The 21,156-nt window shown below is 41.1% G+C and overlaps 1 protein-coding gene and 1 long non-coding RNA gene across 2 annotated transcripts in view; one reads left to right on the top strand and one right to left on the bottom strand.

The window, feature by feature from the left end:
* Window positions 1–702: 702 nt before the first annotated feature.
* PLCXD2 (phosphatidylinositol specific phospholipase C X domain containing 2) overlaps window positions 703–21,156 on the bottom strand; it is a 35,101-nt gene continuing 14,647 nt past the window's right edge. Inside the window, exons 2-4 of the mRNA XM_077342165.1 lie at window positions 13,451–13,911; window positions 10,377–10,618; window positions 703–5,953 (exon numbers count right to left, since the gene is read on the bottom strand). Coding sequence (XP_077198280.1) covers window positions 5,797–5,953; window positions 10,377–10,618; window positions 13,451–13,911 — 860 coding nt within the window. The 3' untranslated portion in view covers window positions 703–5,796. The remainder of the gene's footprint in view (window positions 5,954–10,376; window positions 10,619–13,450; window positions 13,912–21,156) is intronic.
* LOC143839742 (uncharacterized) lies at window positions 8,705–19,970 on the top strand. Its single transcript, XR_013231841.1, has 3 exons — window positions 8,705–8,992; window positions 10,090–10,251; window positions 18,808–19,970. It is a non-coding gene; the product is annotated as an uncharacterized LOC143839742 (long non-coding RNA).

Genomic DNA, 21,156 nt, shown 5'->3' with positions numbered 1-21,156 from the left:
TCATTGCTATAAAAGCTCAGCGGTAGAGCACTTGCTTTGGAGAACTGCTGCCAGTCAGCTAAATGAACCAATGGTCTGATTCTGTATAGAGCAGCTTCAGATGCACTTTAAAAATGGAGCAAGGCTGTGATTGGCTCCGGCAGAGTGGAATTTGTACAGCTTGTCTTCCAGTCTGCACAGAGGTCTATGCATCTGACATGAGCAAATGTGCCCAACTGCAAACACAGAAAACATGAGAGACATGAATTCCCCTGATAAAGACAACTGCTTCTTTCAGTCATACATTTTCTCAATTAAATTCTTAAACCATTGTATTGTACGTAATGAGCTGTTCTCCGGCCTGGCAACACCTTTTAAGATATCTTACCAGATAAATAAAAGATTGAAAATAAGACCAAATCCCTAATTCAAAGACATACAAGGATGACAGTATTGCTATAGACGTATTTTTAAAAATGTAGAACCATTGTTCTCCACTAGCAAGCCTTGTCAGGGCAAATATTTTTAAAAGTGCAGCATAACATTGTCTCTCCAAGTGACCTGTTGTTAGAACTGCAGTATCTGGACTAAATAATCCAAACAAGATCGCATATTTTCCTTAATTGCTCTGTACAAATAGACAAAAACAAAGAAACCCAAAAGCCATCATTCTGTGTATCAAAATAATTTTATTACATTAAAATTTAACAGAAGATTTCCGTCATATACACATACGTTGCCCACACGTGCGAAGTTAATCTCAGGGTGACTCAGTGTAGTACTGAATTAATGTGAATGACAGATGTAAGCCTCACATTTTATGTGCACAATTTAAATGAGGTATTCTAGTTTTACAACACTCAGAAGGGTTGAAACAGAACATGGGACATATTCAGTGAACCAATGAACTGGGGAGAATACACACTCAGGGGGGAAATGAAATGTAAACTTCAAGGGGGGGAAATCAAACTATAAAAACAAGACATCTGACTTCAACATAAGGTGAAGCTAGATACTAAATGTTAATATGAAAATAGATATTATATATATATATATATATATATATATATATATATATAATTTTATTATTGTTTAGGTTAATTAATTGCAAACAAGATCAACAATACTTAGATTAGGCTGCTAATGGACCACATATGAGCTAATATAACTCAAATGATTTTCCTGCTTAATTATGGGTTGGGTTCCTAGTTTGCCAAGCAAAACCGTAACTGTTAGCTATTTTGATCAGTGTGAATAGACCTAGTTCAGAACATCACCATTGTTATGTATTGCTGGTGGTGGAAGTGCCTAACTTTGGGCAAGAGCCACGGTCTACTGTGATAGATACGGAACAATGTTCAATTCATTAAAAAACATTTCATATAACCCATAACAAGTCCCAGAATAATGAAGTATGGAGCAGTTTACAAGTTAACACAACAATAATCAAATAGTTCAAAAATATCCAGTCTCTTTTTGATACAAGATCTCTTCTGCGTAGATACTAAATTGCACGTGGAAGATCCCAGCCCTCCATTTGAAAAAAAAAACAAACTTTAATCAGTTTGATATAACTGATGTTGTTAAGGGTACATTACAGCCTTGATACTTTTGCTTCTGAAATGTCTTGCTTATTCCCAACACAAGGCCACATACCATTAGGTGCAACCTATATATACAGCACAGCTTGGTGTAGTGGTTAGGAGTGCAGACTTCTAATTTGGCGAGCCGAGTTTGATTCCACACTCCCCCACATGCAGCCATCTGGGTGACCTTGGGCTCCCCACAACATTGATAAAGCTGTTCTGACTGAGCAGTGATATCAGGGCTCTCTCAGCGTCACCTGCCTCACAGGGTGTCTGTTGTGGGGTTCCAAATATCACCTCTAAACTTCTCTTGTCTCATAAACCCCACATAGTCACCATAAGTCAGCAGCAACTTAATGGCGAAAACAAACAAAACTGGCCATCATTATAAAATTTAGAGCAAGTTTCCCCATCAAGAAAAAAAAAGATGAACAGGAACAGATCTCCAAGTCTAAGTACATGGCAATGTCCCCACACAAATGTTTCATATTATGAATTAACACTTCAGAATCATAGCAATGCATCTGCACCAAATACTTTATTATACTTGCTACACTGTATGCTCAACAGTAGTGGGAGGGAAGGCAGATCTCAGAAGCTAAGCAGGGTTGGTACATAGATGAGAGACCACCAAGAAAGACTTTGCAGAAGACAATAGCAAACCATCTCTGTTTAATCACTGGTCTTGAAAACCCTATAGGTTCACCATATTTATTTTTTTTAATTTATTATTAGACTTCTATCCCGCCACTCCTAGACAAACTGGCTCGTGGCGGCACACAATATAATAATAAAATATAAAACTCTATAAATTACAGTATATAAAACACAGCACAATATATAAACCAGATATGTCACAGCCATAATTCAACAGAACTTTAACATGTTCAACAATCAATAAAAATTATTGCTTATTGCATTGAGGTCCTCCCAACAACAAAAACTCATTTTGCGCCCACATAACATTTTGTTCAAATAAATACAACCAATACGAAGAACTACAACAATAATAAAAATACAACTAGTTTCATCCCCAACTGGTGAGCAGAAAACAAACATCATCTATTTAAGCCCTGTGATTCTATCTTGAGGTAGGTTAATAAATTAACGAATTCTAGGGTCTACAGAGACCTCTGTAAGCCAGTCTTTCAGATAGTTATACAAACACTGTTTTCACTGGCTGAAATGGTTTATAACATTAGGAATGGGCTTAAGAATGATATAGTTAGAGAGTTGGACTAGGATCCCAGAAACCATGGTTCAAGTTTCTACTCTACCAGGGAAGCTCAGTGGGTGAACTTGACCCAATCACTCTCAGTCTAACCAACCTCACAAAGCTGTTGAAAGGACAAAATGGAGGAAGGGTAGACAATACTGGAAGCTGAATTAGGTCCCCAATGGGGAGAAACAAGGGACATAAATAAATATTTAAATAAATAAATAAATATCAAACCGTCAAGTTTAAAACCTGGAATTTGAGGTACTCACTGAAAGAAATATCTGAAGCTCAAACTCTGTTCAGTAAATTAGTTTTCCCTGACATTCCAGTAAAATCATGAAAGACAAATGGATTAACCAGAACATTATCCCTCTCACACAAAGCTGCCTTATACAGACAGTGGTCTTGCAAACTCAATACCTGTCTACCCTGACAGTGGGACTCTGGGGTTTCAAGACCTTTGGTATGCAAAGCTGATGCTTTACCAACTGAATCCCCCACATCATTCAAGTAAGGAACATAAAAAAGGAAGTACAGTAAATGTTCTTTTTTCCCAAATAAAAATGTAGACATAGTTTACAAATCAGTAAGAAAGCTAAAGCTAAAACAAGCAACTAAGTTAGATCTTTGGGCCATCAAAGCACCAGTGGCACAATTGAGACTTTCATTCTAGAGGGGTGACTGACTTCATCATCAGTCTATAGAACCTGCAGTCCTCTGTCTCAATTAGCTACTTCACCCTACTCTAGACTTGCTGTCTTTTTGCCTTGGAGCTAAAATGTGAAAGAAACTTCTCAAAACAAAGTGTCAGTTTCCTCTGGCAAGCATACATACATTACATTGGAATGCAAAATCCATATGCTCATATCCATGAAGATAAATTTCTTTTCTGTTTACTAGTCAAAACTTGTTATATTAAAATCACACAGAGGGCTTTCCCTGGTTATGTCTCTAGATCAACACAGCCAGCATGTCCAGAGAGGTCTGTGCTTCTCAAATCTACGCAGGTCTGATTTGAATCAGGATCACCGAGGGCTCTTAAGCGGTACTATTTCCTGACCTTGAACAGTCCCTGGAAGCTACTTTTGCCCCACTGGAGGAACCTATCACGCATCAATTGGCTACATACCATGTTTCCCCAACAGGACAAATGGCAGCTCCCAGGCGCCATTTAATGTTGTGGGAAATGGCACAGCAGGGAAAGTTTAAGCCCTCCTTCTTGTACATCCAAATGAGGCATCTGGGAAGCAAGGAACTTCTAGAACCCAACCTGGATAGCCCAGGCAAGCCGGATTCCATCAGATCTCAGAAGCTAAGCAGGGTCAGCCCAGGCTAGCACAGAAGGGCGACCTCCAAGAAATTCCAGGATCATGACATGGAAGCAGGCAATGATAAAACCATCTCCAAACACCTCTTGCCTGGCTGCCAGACAATCTCAGGATCTCCTGGCTACATTTCACACATGCCATACAATAAAAAATAAATAAATCCAGAATATGCGTAAGTGCTGACCACACCCTGGGATTATATCTTTAAAAGAGTATTGTGCAGTTATGTCCTGAATCATATTAGAGGCTCTTCCATCCCCAAAGATTAACAGTTAGAATAGATTACAATGCATAGTCATAAAAATGACACATCTACGTGGAAAGTCCGTCCTCCATGTTTCAACTTGATGTGGGCTTGTCTTCTGATTGGCATGATACAAGCACAGAGTAGTGACTCATATAATGCCCAACAGGCAGACTCTACAGTGGGCAGAATTACTGTGTCTCTACTTTGGGAGCTGTTTAATAATTCAATTTAAAATATTTATGGCCTGCTCAACACAGCTCATGCCTGATGCAGACACAGAGCAAACACTACCTCCAGGGAAGGCTACTGGAGGGAAACAAGAAGAGGAGTGAAAAACCATGCAGGAATGCCTGGTTTTATCAGTCATTTTCTTCTGGCACACTAGTAACTTTCTCAGAGTGAGCTGATATGCAACTGGGAGTCAGTGAGGTACTTAATAATGTTAGGCTGGGTTTTTAGAGATCCAGGTTCAAATTCCCACTTATGCCATGTAAGCTCACTGGGCTCACATCGCTTCAATATAACATACCTCCTAAGGCTGTTGTGAGCATACAATGGAAGACAGAAGGATGTAAGCTGCATTGGGTTTCCTTTGGGGAGACAGGTGGGGGATAAATGAATTAAATCAACCACTTCGGAAATGACTGCCATTACTCATTCCTACAAAATGCACAAGCATTTTTTTCATTCTAGTGAATCATCTCCAGATATTTGAATTTGCTTAAGAAAAGCATAATGTTAGAGAATTACAGTACTTCTCACTACTCCGCATCATTTTGTCAATATTTAATACAATAACTTCTGTATTTAAAATAGCCACCTTTTTGAATGTATCACCTCCCATTAGAAAATTACAATTTGAGTTCACGTAGAAAAAGTTTTGGGAGGCCTTAAAAACACAAGTTCACAAGTTCTAAAAAGTCACAAACAAATATACATAGGAGGTCAAACTGAACATTAGCCTAGCTGTTTTGTTTTCTTTAAAAGTGACGGAGGTAGCTTAATACAGTTCACTGGAAGAATGCAGCACACAGGTCCGACAGACATAGCCAGCCTAGTAAAACTGTACTTAAGAGATCAATAATTATCTTCAGAACTGGAGCCATAGGCTTCACAATATGCAGGATCCACAATTCCAGAGAGAGGCCTCTGCTAATTATTTACATGTGTACAAATATCCAGACTCCAAGTTGGCTGGCCTTCAGCATATCCTGTATTTTAGTAAACGCAAGCAGAGAAGCCACAGGGAAAACCCCACTAGATGCTGTTTAGAACTGTGCAGCTCATCCGCGTGTGTAGTTTTGTAATTACTTCTTTGATCTTTTGCAAAACAACTGTGGAAGAGCTTGAAAAAAGGTTCCCTATTACTGGCCCATTTTACATGGAGGCAGAATAAATTCTGTGAATGACCAAAAGGAAGTTTTTAAAAAAGAAATGTCAGGATTTTTTCTTTCCGTCTTCTAACAGGAGATCATTTAATGCAATTACAGAAGCTGCAAAGTCAACCAGCTCCACAAAGTCTGATGTAATGATGTTGACGCCCATGATGCCTGGTTTCTGTGATTTTACCCAGTCAAGTATCGTAGGGAGATTCCTAAAGAGAAACAAAGATAGGAAAACATAACACAGTCCTTCAGTTTAAGCATCAATAAACTAGCATCCAGTCACACAACTTTAAATAATTGGGAAAACATTTAACTTGGACAACATTCTCACAAATCAAGCACATACAGTGTTGTGTGGATGGAGAGCTGCCCCTTTGGGGAACGACAATGGGAGTCATTCACTTAACATGCCTGCCTTCTATTCATCATGGGAAATGAACAGCCACACTGGATGACCTTGACCGACCGTCATAAGCTAAGCAGACTTCGGATGGCACCAGGAAGATCTCAGCCAGTGTGTGTGGGAGTAGGGGAGGAAACAAGAACATGTTTTACCATTTACTCTGTTTTCCTCCAAAAAGGACTTTAGAAACATGTGGTTATGCGGGGGATGACCTCTGGTATTTATGACTCCAAGTTATTTACAAGCTAAACTGAAAAGGACAGAAAATTAGGAGGTGTAAATATAGTTCACTTTTATTTTTAGTAATATATAATTTACTACAGCAATAAATAGTTAATATTTTAATATCCAAATGCAGAATTTCCTGCAAAAAGAGGATGTGTATTTGTTCCCAAACTTATGAGGGGGAAAAAATGGATTGGAACAGCCCCACTTGATTCATTTGTCTGAGTAACAAAAGCAAGGGTGGAAAACAATGAATGAGTGAAGGCCATTTGTTTATTCATTGTTCAGAAAGTTCAGTGATGTCAGAAGGAGGAAGGGAGACTCCTCCTCCTTTCCTTTTTCAATTCCCCTTTCTGAATTTTACTCTGTACAACACTTGCTGTTGACCTATTGAAGCACTCAACTACCCAGCTGATAAGTGAATGGGTAAAGACTCAGACTCCCTTTCAAATGTTATAAACAAACCAATGGAAGCTTATCCGTGACTAGCACAACTCTGGCTTGCTGCCAGCCTCATATGCTTCCTCCCTCCCCCCCTTCCTCTGTGCAGCACCAGGGAGATTGAACCTTTCCTTCTTCAGGGAACTCCGCTTAGTTATGACTCTCAAATGCAGGGAGCCAGGCTGTCTGAAATACGTTTATGCCTCACGTTGGGTTTGTAAAACCCAGAATGAATCATGGTTTAGAATCCCCATTTTTGTGGAATCAATGAGCCCCAACTTTCACATGCCTTGACAAACTGGAAGTTTTGTTGAATGTTTCTCAAATTAAGAAGCTTCCAGTCATGCTCCAAGCCGAGGAGGAAGATGACTGCATGAACAGAATATCAAGTGTGCCCCCATTACAAAACCCAGAGATTGCTCATGAGCCCGGCCTCCCCTCCTTTCCCTGCCCTGGTATCGTGTGCAGTGTCCCAGCTGGCAGAGTAATGGCCTAAGACAGAATCTCTTTCTGCCCACCAGCTCTCACCAGCTGCTGCCACAAGCCTAGTCTACCAGCAGTCCAGAGGCTTCCCAACAAAGACAGTGCAGTGTACTTATATAACTCTTAAACCCTAAACAATCTAAACAGATTATACATTTTTATCCTCATCTATCTATATTACATAAAGTAACATATTCAGACACACACACCCTCCCCATATCTAACACAAGGCCCTTTGAAACAGGTCTGGTTTACATGTTTTAACAAGTTACAAGATAGACTCCCCTCACTTTGATGGGCCTCCCATTCAATAAGGAGAGGGCTGCCACAGAGAAAGAAAGGAAGAATAAATCTTTTTGAACAGAAATATACATAAGTAAATGAAAATACAAATGAAGAAAGCTTCTAAAGGTTTTTTTCCCCCACATCACATCTATACATGCAGAAGTCTGAATATTGGTCCTCCTGAGTTAATTTGTGAGTGGTAAATCAGAGCAAACCACTTGTGCCTTTTCTCTGCTTTCGCAAGATGACAATGCCTTTAGAATGCCATTGAAATGAAACCTTATAACAATCAAACATGGCCGTCTGACACTTTAAGAACATGCCTGTGCAGTCATTTTTGGAAGTCCTTCCCACCAGACCCAATCAGAGGGGCCGACATGCCCGCCCTCTCATTAGCCCTGGAGGGGAAAGGCCCTACCCCACATCCAAACAGTTGGCTGGTGCACTGCCAATGCTACCAGCTACTGCACTCGCAAAGATGGCCATCTGCCTTTTGCCCCAGTCCTGCCACCCACAGGGCCCTCCAGGCCTCTGGTGTGCATGGCAGGGGCCCCCGTGTGCACTTGGTGGCTCCTGTCATCACAGCTCACATGTTCCTTCCCTGCTGCAGCCACTGAGTGTCTCTGCCTCAGTCTTGCCCACCCACCTCCACAACTCCTGGGGACGGGGACTACTACCACCTCCTTGCCCCATGTGCACACAGCTGCCAGGATGCTTCTATTTATTATTTATTTATTATATTTATATGCCTCCCTCCCCGGAGGCTCAGGGTAGTTTACATGAAACATAGACCACCATCCCTGCCACCACACATCACTGACCACCTGCCTCCTTGCCTAGCAAGGAGCCGCACTGGGAGAGCACATGCTCTTGTCTCCTGTCCCAGCACGGGGGAGCCTGCTGCTGCTTCCTGCCCATGGCAAGATTGCCTGCCAACACCACCTTCTCATCTCGCCTTCCAAGTGTCCAAGGGGTGGTGTGTGCAGTGCTGCACCGATGCACACTTTTGAGGCAGCCTGGCAGCTGCCCCTTGCCCACCTGCCCTCCTCAAGGGTGCCTGGTGAGTTGCCAGGTGCAGGGTGTGGCAATTGCTGCTGCATCATGGGGTGGGGGAAGCTGCCTTCTAGCTTTACAGCTATTTTATCACAGAAGATGTTAACTTTTGTTTCTGACCCACTAGAGTTGTTTCATCATTGAAGAAACTCTTGAAAACAAGAGAGGCAACATCACGCCCAATTGGCTGTCTTGTCATTGGGCTGCTTTTCTGGCAGTCTGCTGGGACACTTAAGCCATTGTGAGTGACCTAAAGCCACTGGGATGGGCAGGCAACAGCATTCTATTTCTTGCTCAGTTTTGTAGCCAGCAAGAACCAATAAAAGTTTACAATGGGAAGGAGAAACTATATAAAAAGGTAAAAAGAAATATTGCTCATTGGTACAATGTGCTTCTTTTTGTTGGTGAAATTCTTTAAAAATTGTTTGTACATATTCATAACTTGGGTTGATGCTGTGGATAAACTGCAACTCTTGATATTAGCCTTGTGTATAGTGAACACACAGGCATTCTTATGCTCAAGAATGACATCTTAAAATGCTTTTGTTTACAAATGGGATAAAAGGCACTTTGGTGCCATCTAGCTGCCATGTTGGTACCATCTAGCTGCCATGTATTACTGCCAAGCAAAACAATTTTGGAAGGCAGGGGACATTTAAACTAACAGGTTACATCATCTATTAACAGATGTTTTGAATATCCTATATGTATTCACAATTTTGCGATTAAAGGTTTTCCAGTTGTATTTAGTTATTACATGAGCACAACTTGGGCTGAATATTTTAATCTGTTGATTACTATAATTAAGGATATATTCAAATGAGTAGCCGTGTTGGTCTGAAGTTGCACAATAAAATCAGAGTCCAGTAGTGCCTTTAAGACCAATGAAGATTTATTCAAGGTGTGAGCTTGCACTCGAAAACTCACACCTTGATTAAATCTTTGTTGGTCTTAAAGGTGCTACTGGACTCTGACTTTATAATTAATTAATTTATTTTAAAGCATATCCATTTTATATTTAAACATTTCAATCCTGTCTCTCTGGAGTTCTCTCTGGTAAAATGGAAATCAAAATAATATTAAAAAAATCATTACCTCTTAACAAGAGGAAGTAATGGTATTTCTTTTCTCTTTTTTGGCCAGTAGGTGGCAGCAGCTTGCTGCATAATGGTTTGGGTACAATCACATCAGCCTTAAATGTCCTGTACCTTGCAGTACTCCGAAATCTGTTCATCTTTAAGATTTGTCTTTACAAGCACATTCAGCTAGCTTAATACCACCAAATGTAATGTGACATGAAGCTACCAGTATATTATGGAAATTTTGTTTTGATGAGAAAACAACTCAAGCAGATTCAATACTACAGGGAAATACTAGATTGGATCCCTTCTGCTCAATTTCTGTGGATTCATCCTCCCTTATCCCATGTCATTTCCAAGTGCTCTCCAATTTCAGGAGTGGCTTTTCAAAGGGTGCATGAGGCGTCTGCAGGGAGGGGAGAAAGAAGTAAGAGAGAGAGTATATGCCCCAAAGACCGGACCCTGCCAGCAAGAAGCTTGCTCTCTAAACTGTGATACAGGGAAATGGTGATGGCAGAACAGAGTGGAAGATGAAAAGGTAACAAGGGATCAATGCTGATAAAAACAATCACTTAGGCTTTCTTTCTGTTGGGCACTTTAGGTTATGCTTTTAATGTACTGGTAAAATACAGGGAGCAAATTATAATCCAAGGAGGCACTAACCTGTGAACAAGTGTGTTTTTCAGTCCCCGAATGAGATACCGTGCAATAGTTCTGACCCTTGGAGTGAGAATCGCTTGTGAAACATGAAACGTTCCTTGCTTCGCTCGCTCAGCACGTGTGGTGTCTAAGAACTGTAACAATTTACGCACATTGGTGGTGTTTGCCCACGGTGCTGGCATTGTATTCCCTGGCCATAGAAAGGGGTATTCTTCACAGACAGGATGATGGTAGAAAATAAGAACCTGAAAAATCAAGAAGAGGAAAACTACTAAATTTAAGAACCATCTTCCCAAACAAATTCTTGTTGTCATGCAATCCTACTGAAAGTGCTTTCTATAATTGGGGGAGGGGAAGGATGACAGATCAAGATCTTATTGCTTTGGTGTCAACATGTAAATAGGAGCAGGACAACTGTCAAAAGCAATGGAAATCTCCAACTGAATCTCATTTGAGCCACAAGGTGGCATCAGGACTCTTCTTTCAGTCTACTTGGAACAAAGTTTGAGTCTGGTGGCACCTTTAAGACCGACAATGTTTTATTCTGGGTTTAAGCTTTTGTGAGCAGGAACACTTATTCAGATGCAATGAAACAGAAGACCCCAGCCATTACATATAGGTGGAGGGTGGGGAATCAGTTTCTGACTGCCATCTTACGCAGGGCCACTGCAAAATAAGCAGACTGATCACCCTGCCAGCCTCTCCGATATTCTAAAACATGAAAAAAGAAACAACCCCCTTACTAGCATTTTATTAATATGTGCATTTTATGCCCTGGCCCCCAGCAGCGTATTCTCCTTTCTCACATGTTATGCATTCTCCGTCTTCTGCCCTGGAGCCCAAATCTCAATAAATGAAGCAGGCTGGTCCTCCACACAGCTGTGATATACTGGCTAAGCACGCACAAAGGAATACAGAATCACACAGTGACTTTTATTGGGTCCAGTCTAAGTGACAGAAAATATTATACAAGCTTTTGAATTCTACAGAACCTTTCAATAGACAGATGCTGCAGAAATTACAAAAGGAAGGAGGGAAAGAAAGCAAAATTGTCTGATCTTTTGACCCTGTCATGCTAGTCTTTGATGTTGGATACGGATTTGGCCCACAGCACTTGTAAAGCAGCTGTGCCTGACTCGAAGGAGCTTCTACAGCATGTTTCCAACCCTCTGACCTTCTGTAGACCAGAGAGAGAGAGAGAGAGAGAGATTCAACAGGTGTAAAGCGTGGGAGGAAGGCAGCTGACTGGAGCTTAAGGAAAAGAGAGATGATATACGGATGAAAAGTTTCAAGCGTTTTACAGAATGTAAAACACAGATCAGGCATGCATAAAAAGTCTCGTGTCAGAGGAACAGCAAAAGAAAGTACTGGTTCATTGCCATTTGTTACAACATGTGATATCTACAGAGAATTTCACTGTCTTTGTTGTGTAGAAGTGGAAGAGGGCAGTATACAAACAATGAATTTTTTTCCCAGTTAGCATCCCCAAAGGATGGAGTACAATTATGTTTTTATACAAGAAACAGAGTCCTGGAGTATGTTTACTTGCTGATGAGCTTCATTTAAAAGACACTTGTTCCTGGGGAGGAAAGTCTAGGCGGAACCTTTAAACTAGACTGCCCAACAGAGCCCGCCCAGAATTAGCTACCTGGCCAGCCCTTGGGAAGCCCTGTTTAAAGAGACAAGCCTTCCTGCAAGTTCAGCTGGGGCTCCGCTGGGCAACCTGCCAAGGAGCTATCATGCAGGGCAAACTCTCTCTGAAGGTTCAGCTGAGGTAAAACTGTCCCCATAATCTGTGTGGTGGGAAGAGATCCTACTTGGGAAGGTTTCACCTGCAGTGCGTTTAAACCATGCTTCAGGAAAAATTTGTCCCAGGATCCGCTATGCTGCAGCTAGTAGATTGCTTCCCGCAGCACAGAAAGAAGCTAGCCCCAAGCTGAAGGAAACTCTGTAAGGGTACTGCAACAGAAGCCCGACAAACAGATAAGAGGTGGGAATGATCTGCTTCAGTCTCTCTGCTGCTTTCAGGTTCAACAATAATTACTGAATATAGCTGGTATTTCCATGGGATTTTTTACAGGTTTCTGAAGAAAATCCAGATACATTTAGGAAGCTGAAATATACCCCCAAAATACCAGCAAGTTATTTTTCAGGTATATTTTTGGCTTGGGTAGACCTGGGCTGACTCTGTACTTACTTAGTTTATTCCGTTGTGGATCTTGTTGAATTCAAATCGATTTAAACTCGGGTCTTCCTCTATCCCCCCCTCCCCCTTGAAACAGAAAGTGTTGTGCACACGATTAGGGAAGCTCAGAAGGGGGGAGCCAAGCGCAGCAGGAGCCTCTTTCTTTTGAATGGGGGCGGGGGAGGAGGGAGAGGATTGGAGACAGCAGAGGAGGGGGAATAAATCCAAGAGAAAAATCTCTGCTGAGAGAAGTTAGGGCTTCTGGAGCTTCTGCTGAGAGAAGTTAGAGCTTCCCCTATAAGGGAAGACTTGCAACCTGGGAACCAGGAACTGATGCCCTGGCCTATCAGGACTTTTCTACAGTGTTGGAGGCTCTGCAGCAAGTTATTTCAGGGAAAGCAGACAGCTGCATGCTTACTCATACTGATTTTTCAAATATCGAGGGTTATATCCACTCCAGGATATCGTGGGGTCACTCAATATCGGTAGGGTCACTCTGGATCAATCATGCTTGTTGCAGATGAAAAATTTAAATCACCCCAAATCAAAATGGAAACCACATTCAGTGTAGAAGGCAGGGATTGAATCAACCTGGGACTGGAATAAAAGCTCCGTGCAGATTCAGCCCTGCATAGCCATTTGAATTAGTGGACTGAATGCAAACAAAACTAATCATTTCCAGTGATCCCCCTTTTCCACTGTAGACCCTCTTCCTGTGATTCCTCATGGACCCCTATTCACACGGGAGCAGCATTTTGTAGAGATTAGTTGGCTGAAGTGGGAAAGGGGAGACAGGAAAGTTCTATTATGCCACCAGGAAATTTTTGTCTGGATAGAATCCAGTTTATGGAACTTTGGTTCTGATCCCAATTAAATAGAAGTTTATTTCTACCTGCTGTTTCTTTTCCCAGAGGTAGTTCAAGGTCACATTTTCTACACACTCCTTTGTACAAAGTTTTGATCCAAATACTTCTTGGATCCTGCTGACCAGGTATGCATGATGGCTATCACTCATAGCATAAAAATGGTTGAAATCCAAGAAGATCACTTCTGTGGTATGCTGTGTTAGGAAGGTGTTCATTTCCATCAGTCCATCTGGCACGCTGATTCCAAACAAGCCATGGATAAAATAGATCTCCTGTCCAGCTTCACCTGGTTTGGAAGATACACGAAGGTCAAAGTAGCGAATTCCACTTTCAAGCTGTTCCTTGAAGGTCAGGTTTTGGGTCACTGACCATTTCTTCATTATCTTCCTTACTAAAGAAATTCTGGCCAACCGTTTGATAGTAGTGGCTTGATCTGGCCCCACAGGGGATTTATCATCAACCCAGTAGCTGAAGGAGTCATGTGATCCTACAGAAAGGGAAGACAATATTGTGTTATTCTTACCATGACAGATCATTTCTACTGGATTCTATGTACACATGCAGGAGCAAGTAGGTTAGGCCGAGAAGGAGTGAGTGACTAGCCCAAGATCACCCAGTGAGCTTCAAGGCTGAGTCTCCTTGGTCCTAATGGATATCTTAACTAACACCCCCACTGGCTCCCACTGTAGTATACTCAGTTACAAACATAATCCTGGTTTAACCTCCTGAGTATTTCTTCTCCGCTTCCTTTGATTATTTTGCAAAAATTTACTGACACCTACAAAGATTATTTATTCTCAAGAAATCAGATTATGCTTGTTCGTCTTCCGTCTCTTTTTAAGAAGTATAAAATCTGAGTCCAGTAGCACCTTTAAAATCTACAAAGTTTTATTCAAGGTATACGCTATCATGTGCCCACCCACTACTTCAGATACGCTGAAATGGAAGTTAACAATCCATATGTATAGGTACAGGGTAAGCAGCAAATTATCATAAGCTTAATAAGAGGTGTTTAATAGATGTTTCCTTGGTCTTCAAGGTGCCCCTGCACTCAAACTTTATTCAGACCAAGATGTCTACTCACCTGAATCTTTTTTTTTAATATTGTATCTAACATGGACTTACTGAAAGCAAGGCTTTCCTGCTACTAGGAACTGCAGATGACAATAAGATCTCAAAAACATTACATTATTTGAATCCACCCAGATGCCCATTCAAAGATCAACATGCCTCATACTGAGAATACCAGCATGAAGGATTATAGCCTTGCTTATGTAGGACACTTAAATCATGACTTTATTTTTAAAAATGGGTTACTTGGCTTCACAAATACAATGTTTGCTTTTAGACTGCTTCAAATTGCTTTATGCACCTGAGCCTTTGGGACTGAGCAATCTGAAGGAAAATAAGAGGTAAGGGCTTTTTTAGCCTGAAGCCAAGAATGTAAACAAAGAAGAATCTCTCCTTCACAAGACTGAACATGAGCTGGCATGAGAATATTTGAAAAGAAAAAACCCAGTGGACTCTAGATGCACTGTGATCATCCAAGGGAAACCAAAACAGCCTGGGACTTGCAAGTAATTCTAGTGTAGCTGCCAGGCAATTAAAGGAAGTGAACAAACATTTATAAAGTCATTAATGTGCACGTACAAATAGGAGAACAACTGAGGGGGTAAAGCAACTTGTCTAAAACAGATGGGCACAATCAGTTTGTATATTATAAAGATGTTTTATTTTATGTATTACTATCAGGCCACTGGAAAACACACCAGATAATCTATTGCATTAAACTACAGTGCAATCCTAAAGACAGTTATTATACCCTTCTATACCAATTGAAATGAGCCTCTTGTGGCGCAGAGTGGTAAGGCAGCGACATGCTGCCCATGAGGTTGGGAGTTCAATCCCAGCAGCCGGCTCAAGGTTGACTCAGCCTTCCATCCTTCAGAGGTCGGTAAAATGAGTACCCAGCTTCCTGGGGGTAAACGGTAATGACTGGGGAAGGCACTGGCAAACCACCCCGTATTGAGTCTTCCACGAATACGCTAGAGGGCATCACCCCAAGGGTCAGACATGACCTGGTGGTTGCACAGGGGATACCTTTACCGTTACTGTCACTGCCCTGTCCTGAATAGCCCAGTCTATCTCATAAGATTTTGGAAGCTAAATAGGGTCTGCCTCGGTAGTATCTAGATGAACAACTGCTAAGGAAGTACAAGGGTCATTATGAAGAGGTAGGTAATGACAAACCACTTCTGAACACCTCCTGCCTTGAAACCCTAGTTCAGCATCTTCTTTCATGCAGTGGCCAAACCAGTTGCCTGGGGGGGGGGCAACAAACAAGGAACAGAGGTTTGTACCTTGCTCTGATACTGCCTCCCAGAATTGGGCCTTCAGAGTTTTACTGCCTCTGCCCCTGAACATGGCTGCTATTTTAAGCAATAATTTATTGTAAGTGCCTTTTGGTGATTCTTGGGAAAAGTACAAAACTCATTTAGGTGAGGGATAATGGTTAGCTTTATGTTATGATGGCAAAAAAGGTTCCTCCATATTTATTTATATACTACACTTTTGTCATGGCCTTAAAACAGATGACAAGAACTGAAGAATTTAGGATTAGGCTTCATGGTAGCAATAATTCAAAAGTATGGTCATGAAAATGTATGGGTCCACCAATGACTATTAGCCATGGTGACTAATCCATCATGAATGTAATCACCCTTTAAAGCCACCTTTGCTTATGGTCATCACTAAACCTACTGACAGTGATACTGTAATTTCATTACTCACTGACTGAAGTGAGATACGCTTCCTTGGGTTCATCCCACATCCTTTGCCCATCAGTTCATTGGGTGCCCTATGAATTCTACTATTATGGGAGAGGGACAAAACATCTTTGTCCCCTTTTCCCCAAACCATGCATAAATTAATAAATCTCTAACGTATCCTCCCTTGAGTTTTTCCCCCTGAAACTGAAATGTTCCAGGCTCTTTAACTTTTTGTCTAAAGCTTAATCATCTTGGTTGTCCTCTCCTGGACTTTCCCCAACGATGCAATTATCCTTTTTGAGATATGACAACCAGAGCCATAAACAACATATCTTTACTGGGAGTTCCTCTAAGTCAGGCCTTAATTTTCTTTAGGTTTGTGAGTCACCCCCCAAAATTTAGGAACCAGACTTGTTTTTCAGGGTTTTACATTTTAATGGTCAAACGTCCTAATTATTGCTACCTTGAAGCCTAATCCTAAATTATTCAGTTTCTTCTCACCTTTATTAAGGCTATGGAAAAGTGCTGCAGTATATAAATAAATATAGGGGAACCCTGGTTGTCATCATGACAAAAAGCTGTTCACTATCCCTCACCTAAATAAGCTTTAGACTTCTACTGAGAATCTCCAAAAGGCACTAACGGTAAATGATTGCTTAAAGTAACAGATACAATAAAATCTCTAACCCTGGTCATGGGCTTATGTTGAGGCCTGTTTTATCCCCTGTTTGAAGGTAGTCTCTTTGCTAGTTGGCTGGGCTGTAACAATCTGTCTTTAGGCTAAAGAAAATACTGAGCTACAGTTTCAATTTGACTTTGACTGCAAAATGTTGTCCACTTCAGAACCACAGGGTAAAGATTTTGATTGCCACATAGTAATTCCAAGGTAGAGCTCATACGCTGACACTGTGGGGAAAAATAACTAACTGCAAATTGTGTTTGCCATTAGGTTCTCTCAATGAAAAAAAAACCCACCCAAATCCTCAAATGTACTAAGGAATGCCTGCTCCAAAAACATCCTTTAGGATATACCATACGCAGACAAAGCATCCACCCCACCCCAAGATCCTGGCAATTTATTAGAGGAAGTAATTTCAAATGAAAAAAATCATTTATATACTCTGCCTGTACGAATAAAAGATTAATCAAACACCCTTGCTAATACCTTTATGAAGTTAGCATAGAAAAGGGAACCAGTCCTTAGGAGAGGGTTTCAACTGCTCTAACAGTTGGTAACAAAGGATAATGTGAATGAGTTCAGGTTTATTACGTTCATCTGCTCTAGAGATCAAGGATTCTATAGCCAAATTTAAGATTATATAAAAACAAAGCATCACCACACAAATTCATACAGTGGAAAAATGACAATACCTGTTCCATTGATACACGTATGACCAGTGCAGTGTAAGCATTGTAGCTAGGTTGGGTTCATATGCCGTTGGACATTGCATAATTGTCGTGCTACGAATAATTTGCAGCTGGATTCTCCCATGTTGGCAAGGTAAGCCACTTACAAATGATTGCTATAGTACAATAATCAAATAATGTATGGAAGCAGCACCTTCTTCTACTTCAGAAAAACTTCAGAGAGATAATGAAATGAGACAAGTATTAGGCACCAATCAGAGCACAGATTCAAGTGCCTCCTGTGCAAAATGAGGCTAATCCCATGTCCGCATGTAGATTTTTCCATCTGTAATCTGCCTAATCCATTCTACTAGCAAAAAGCTAAATATCCAAATCTACAGAAGTATTTTGTACCTGCCCAACTCCAGACAATCATAAAATCTGTCCGCAGAACTTTAATGTTCCTATATCAGGTTCTTAACATGTGCACCCAGGGCAGGCATAGGAACCCCCTGGCACATCTGATGAATGACAGCCCTTGAGTCCATTTTGCTCAGCATGATGGGTTCCAATTCTAAGATTTGTTTTGAATCAGGAGTAGTGATGTTGCCAGCTGGGATATCTTGTTCACAAGTGATTAGGACTGCCAGCTCTGGTTTGGAAATACCTGGAGATTTGGAGGGGGTGTGTGCCTGGGGAGAGTAGGGTTTGGGGATGGGAAGGACTACAATGAGGTATTATGCTATAGAGCAGGGGTAGTCAACCTGTGGTCCTCCAGATGTTCATGGACTACAATTCCCATTAACCCCTGCCAGCAAACACTGGCAGGGGCTCATGGGAATTGTAGTCCATGGACATCTGAAGAACCACAGATTGACTACCCCTGCTATAGAGTCTACCTTCCAAAGTGACCATTTCCTCAATTGGTTAAAGCTGTTAAAATGCTGAATCTTGGGAATATATTTATTAGATCAAAAAATGTTTTAGATCTTATTTTTGAACCTGTATCTTAATAAAGAAGTTTAGATATCTTAATCTGATATTGGACAAAAACAATTATATTAAACAATAGGATGTATGATGCAAATTTAATTCAGAATATAAAGAATATTTATCCTATAAACTGCCCTGGAAAAAAAAACATGAAGGATGATATAAAGATTTAATAAATAAATAATTTCTTTAACATGTTTTTAATTGATGTATAATACAAATGTAAAAATGTCACAATGTGTCATCTATCACTATTTCATTTCTCTTTCTTTTAGCTAAATAAAATTTATCATCAAAAAAGTGGCCATTTTCTCCAGGGGAACTAATCTCTGTTGCCTGGAAACCAGGTGTTGCCACAGGAGATCTGTAGCCACCAGCTGGATATTGGCAACCCTACATATGATTGACATTTAGAACTGCTCCTCAGTATAAGGAAGGCATGAGGGGATGTCGGCTGCTTCTCTGAACAGCAGAAGGTAACACTGATGCTTCTCCACCTGCTGCTGAAGCCAGCTCTAAGAACAACATAACCCTTATCTTAATTTGCCTTTTGCCTATGGCGAATGCCATGTTTAATATATTGTATTGCTATCATCACAGTGAAGGTGACTACAGATTTGTACCGCATGTGAAATGCAAAGCACAATTTCCAAAGTATACCATACTCCACCCCCCACCAGATTAACACAATATAAAGACTTTTGGGAAAGTATATATTTGATATAAAGGTTAAAAAAGATACTTCAGGTCAAGTTGTAGCTTTCCTCATTTTGTAAACTCCATATTTGCACATAAAGCTATCTTACAACATCTCTTGGGACTTTAGGATGCATGCTCTTAACAAGGCTGACTAATGATTAAAATTTTAAGCCCAGTTTTCAAATATAAGCTAACAATTACTTGTTTATTAGAAGGATGTAGGTTTGAGGCTGTAATTGTCAGGGCATTGACATTATATTATTGATACAATCAGACAATCTAGGCAAGCATGCTAATTTTATAGTGATCTATTAAATAAATTTAACAAAGAGACCATCAAGGCACCAAAATTTTCTCTTATGGCCAAACTACATACTGCACAGTTCTTTCCCAACATGTTTTTAAAAAGTGAGCTCAAGCCTCAGAGGTTTCAACAGAGAACAGAAGCCTTGTTTAAATTACAGGAGGGAGTAGAAGGTATCCAGATACCTTGCATCTTGTGATGGACCCCTTAAGCTGTTGTTTAAAGTAGCGATCCCCAACCTGTGGGCTGCAGACCACATGTGGTCCGTCGACTAGTTGGAGGTGGGACGCAAAGGACACCTCCCCCCCCCCTCCCGGCCCTTTACAACACACTTCTTTGGGTGTCATTGTCTCCCACCACTCCCAGATGGGACTATCTCATTGCAGAGAAACAAGCTAACAGTTCCCATTGATTTGTCATTATCATGAGTTAAAATTTCCATGAAAATAAAATGTTCTTTATGTTCATTGTTGTGGCGTGTCTGTATCTTATTTTGAAGGGATGTTTAAACATTACCATAGCGATCAGAGCGCGTTAGGGCAGTGGTTGAGAGTAGAGGAGTAAACTACCCCCCCACCCCTCCTCAGTAAAAGGCGTTGAGTGGTCCCTGGTGATAAAAAGGTTGGGGACCACTGGTTTGAAGGGCTCCCTTGTCTGGATCTATTGATCACATCTTTCTGTGGCCATTTGTGTGGCTGAGAATAGTCTGCCAGCTGCACATTGCTATCTTCCTCCTGTTCAGAGCCAACTGTGTCATGATCTCAGATAGTCTTTAGTCAGATAACAAGGTACCTTCCCATCCCCCCCCATGTCCTTAATTTGGTCCGATGCACTCTCCTGTCCATCAGACTATCTTGCCACACCCCTAAAGCTCCAAATACCAACTGACGCAAGTTGAGTGTCTCATTAAGCCTCTTTAGATCTACCCTTTTACGTGGAGCAAGGTCAGAATTCCAAAGAATACAGAATCATGTCAAGGGAAACACTACAACATTACTGCATCCTGTGCTACCCACTATTATCTTATTTGTCTCTTCTTGCTTGGAGCAAATCCAGCACTGGGGAGCAACTTCCTTTTTGTACCCAGCAAAACTGAAGGAATAATTTCTGTAGAATCAAAGCAGAGAATTGGCATTAAAGGGATCAGTGGGTGTGACTAAATTTGAGGACAGTCAGGAGTAGAGCAGGGGAATTTCACTAAGCACCTCCCCCCTTCCCAGGTCTGGACACAGATATGAGGTACAGATAGGGAAGTGGAGAAACGCTTTGCCTTCTTTCCACCACAAAAAGAAAAGGTGCCGAGGGGAATGTGCTGTTTTGAATCCAACGACTGCAGGATGGGCTAGCAGGCACCACTATTGCTGCTCTCTTCCTGCAATTGCAATCTCTCCAAGGCTGCTTTTCCCCAAAATAAGAGTACACTTTCCCAAGTGCATTTTGCACTTTATCTGCTCAGCAAAACTTAAAATGAATTTGGCAAGGTACTCTGCCCCCCCACAAGAAAAAAAGCACCACAAGTGACCACCACAAATGAGGGATTCTCAAACTTGTAACAAAGCTTAACCTGCATAACTGAGAGCTTAAGAATGTTTGGGAATTCCACTGAGGCCATGATCATTTT

This window comes from Paroedura picta, chromosome 6 (assembly GCF_049243985.1).
Source record: "Paroedura picta isolate Pp20150507F chromosome 6, Ppicta_v3.0, whole genome shotgun sequence".
Taxonomy (NCBI): domain Eukaryota; kingdom Metazoa; phylum Chordata; class Lepidosauria; order Squamata; family Gekkonidae; genus Paroedura; species Paroedura picta.
The sequence above is the reverse complement of the archived record's forward strand: the minus strand, read 5'-3'. Positions and strand labels throughout refer to the sequence as shown.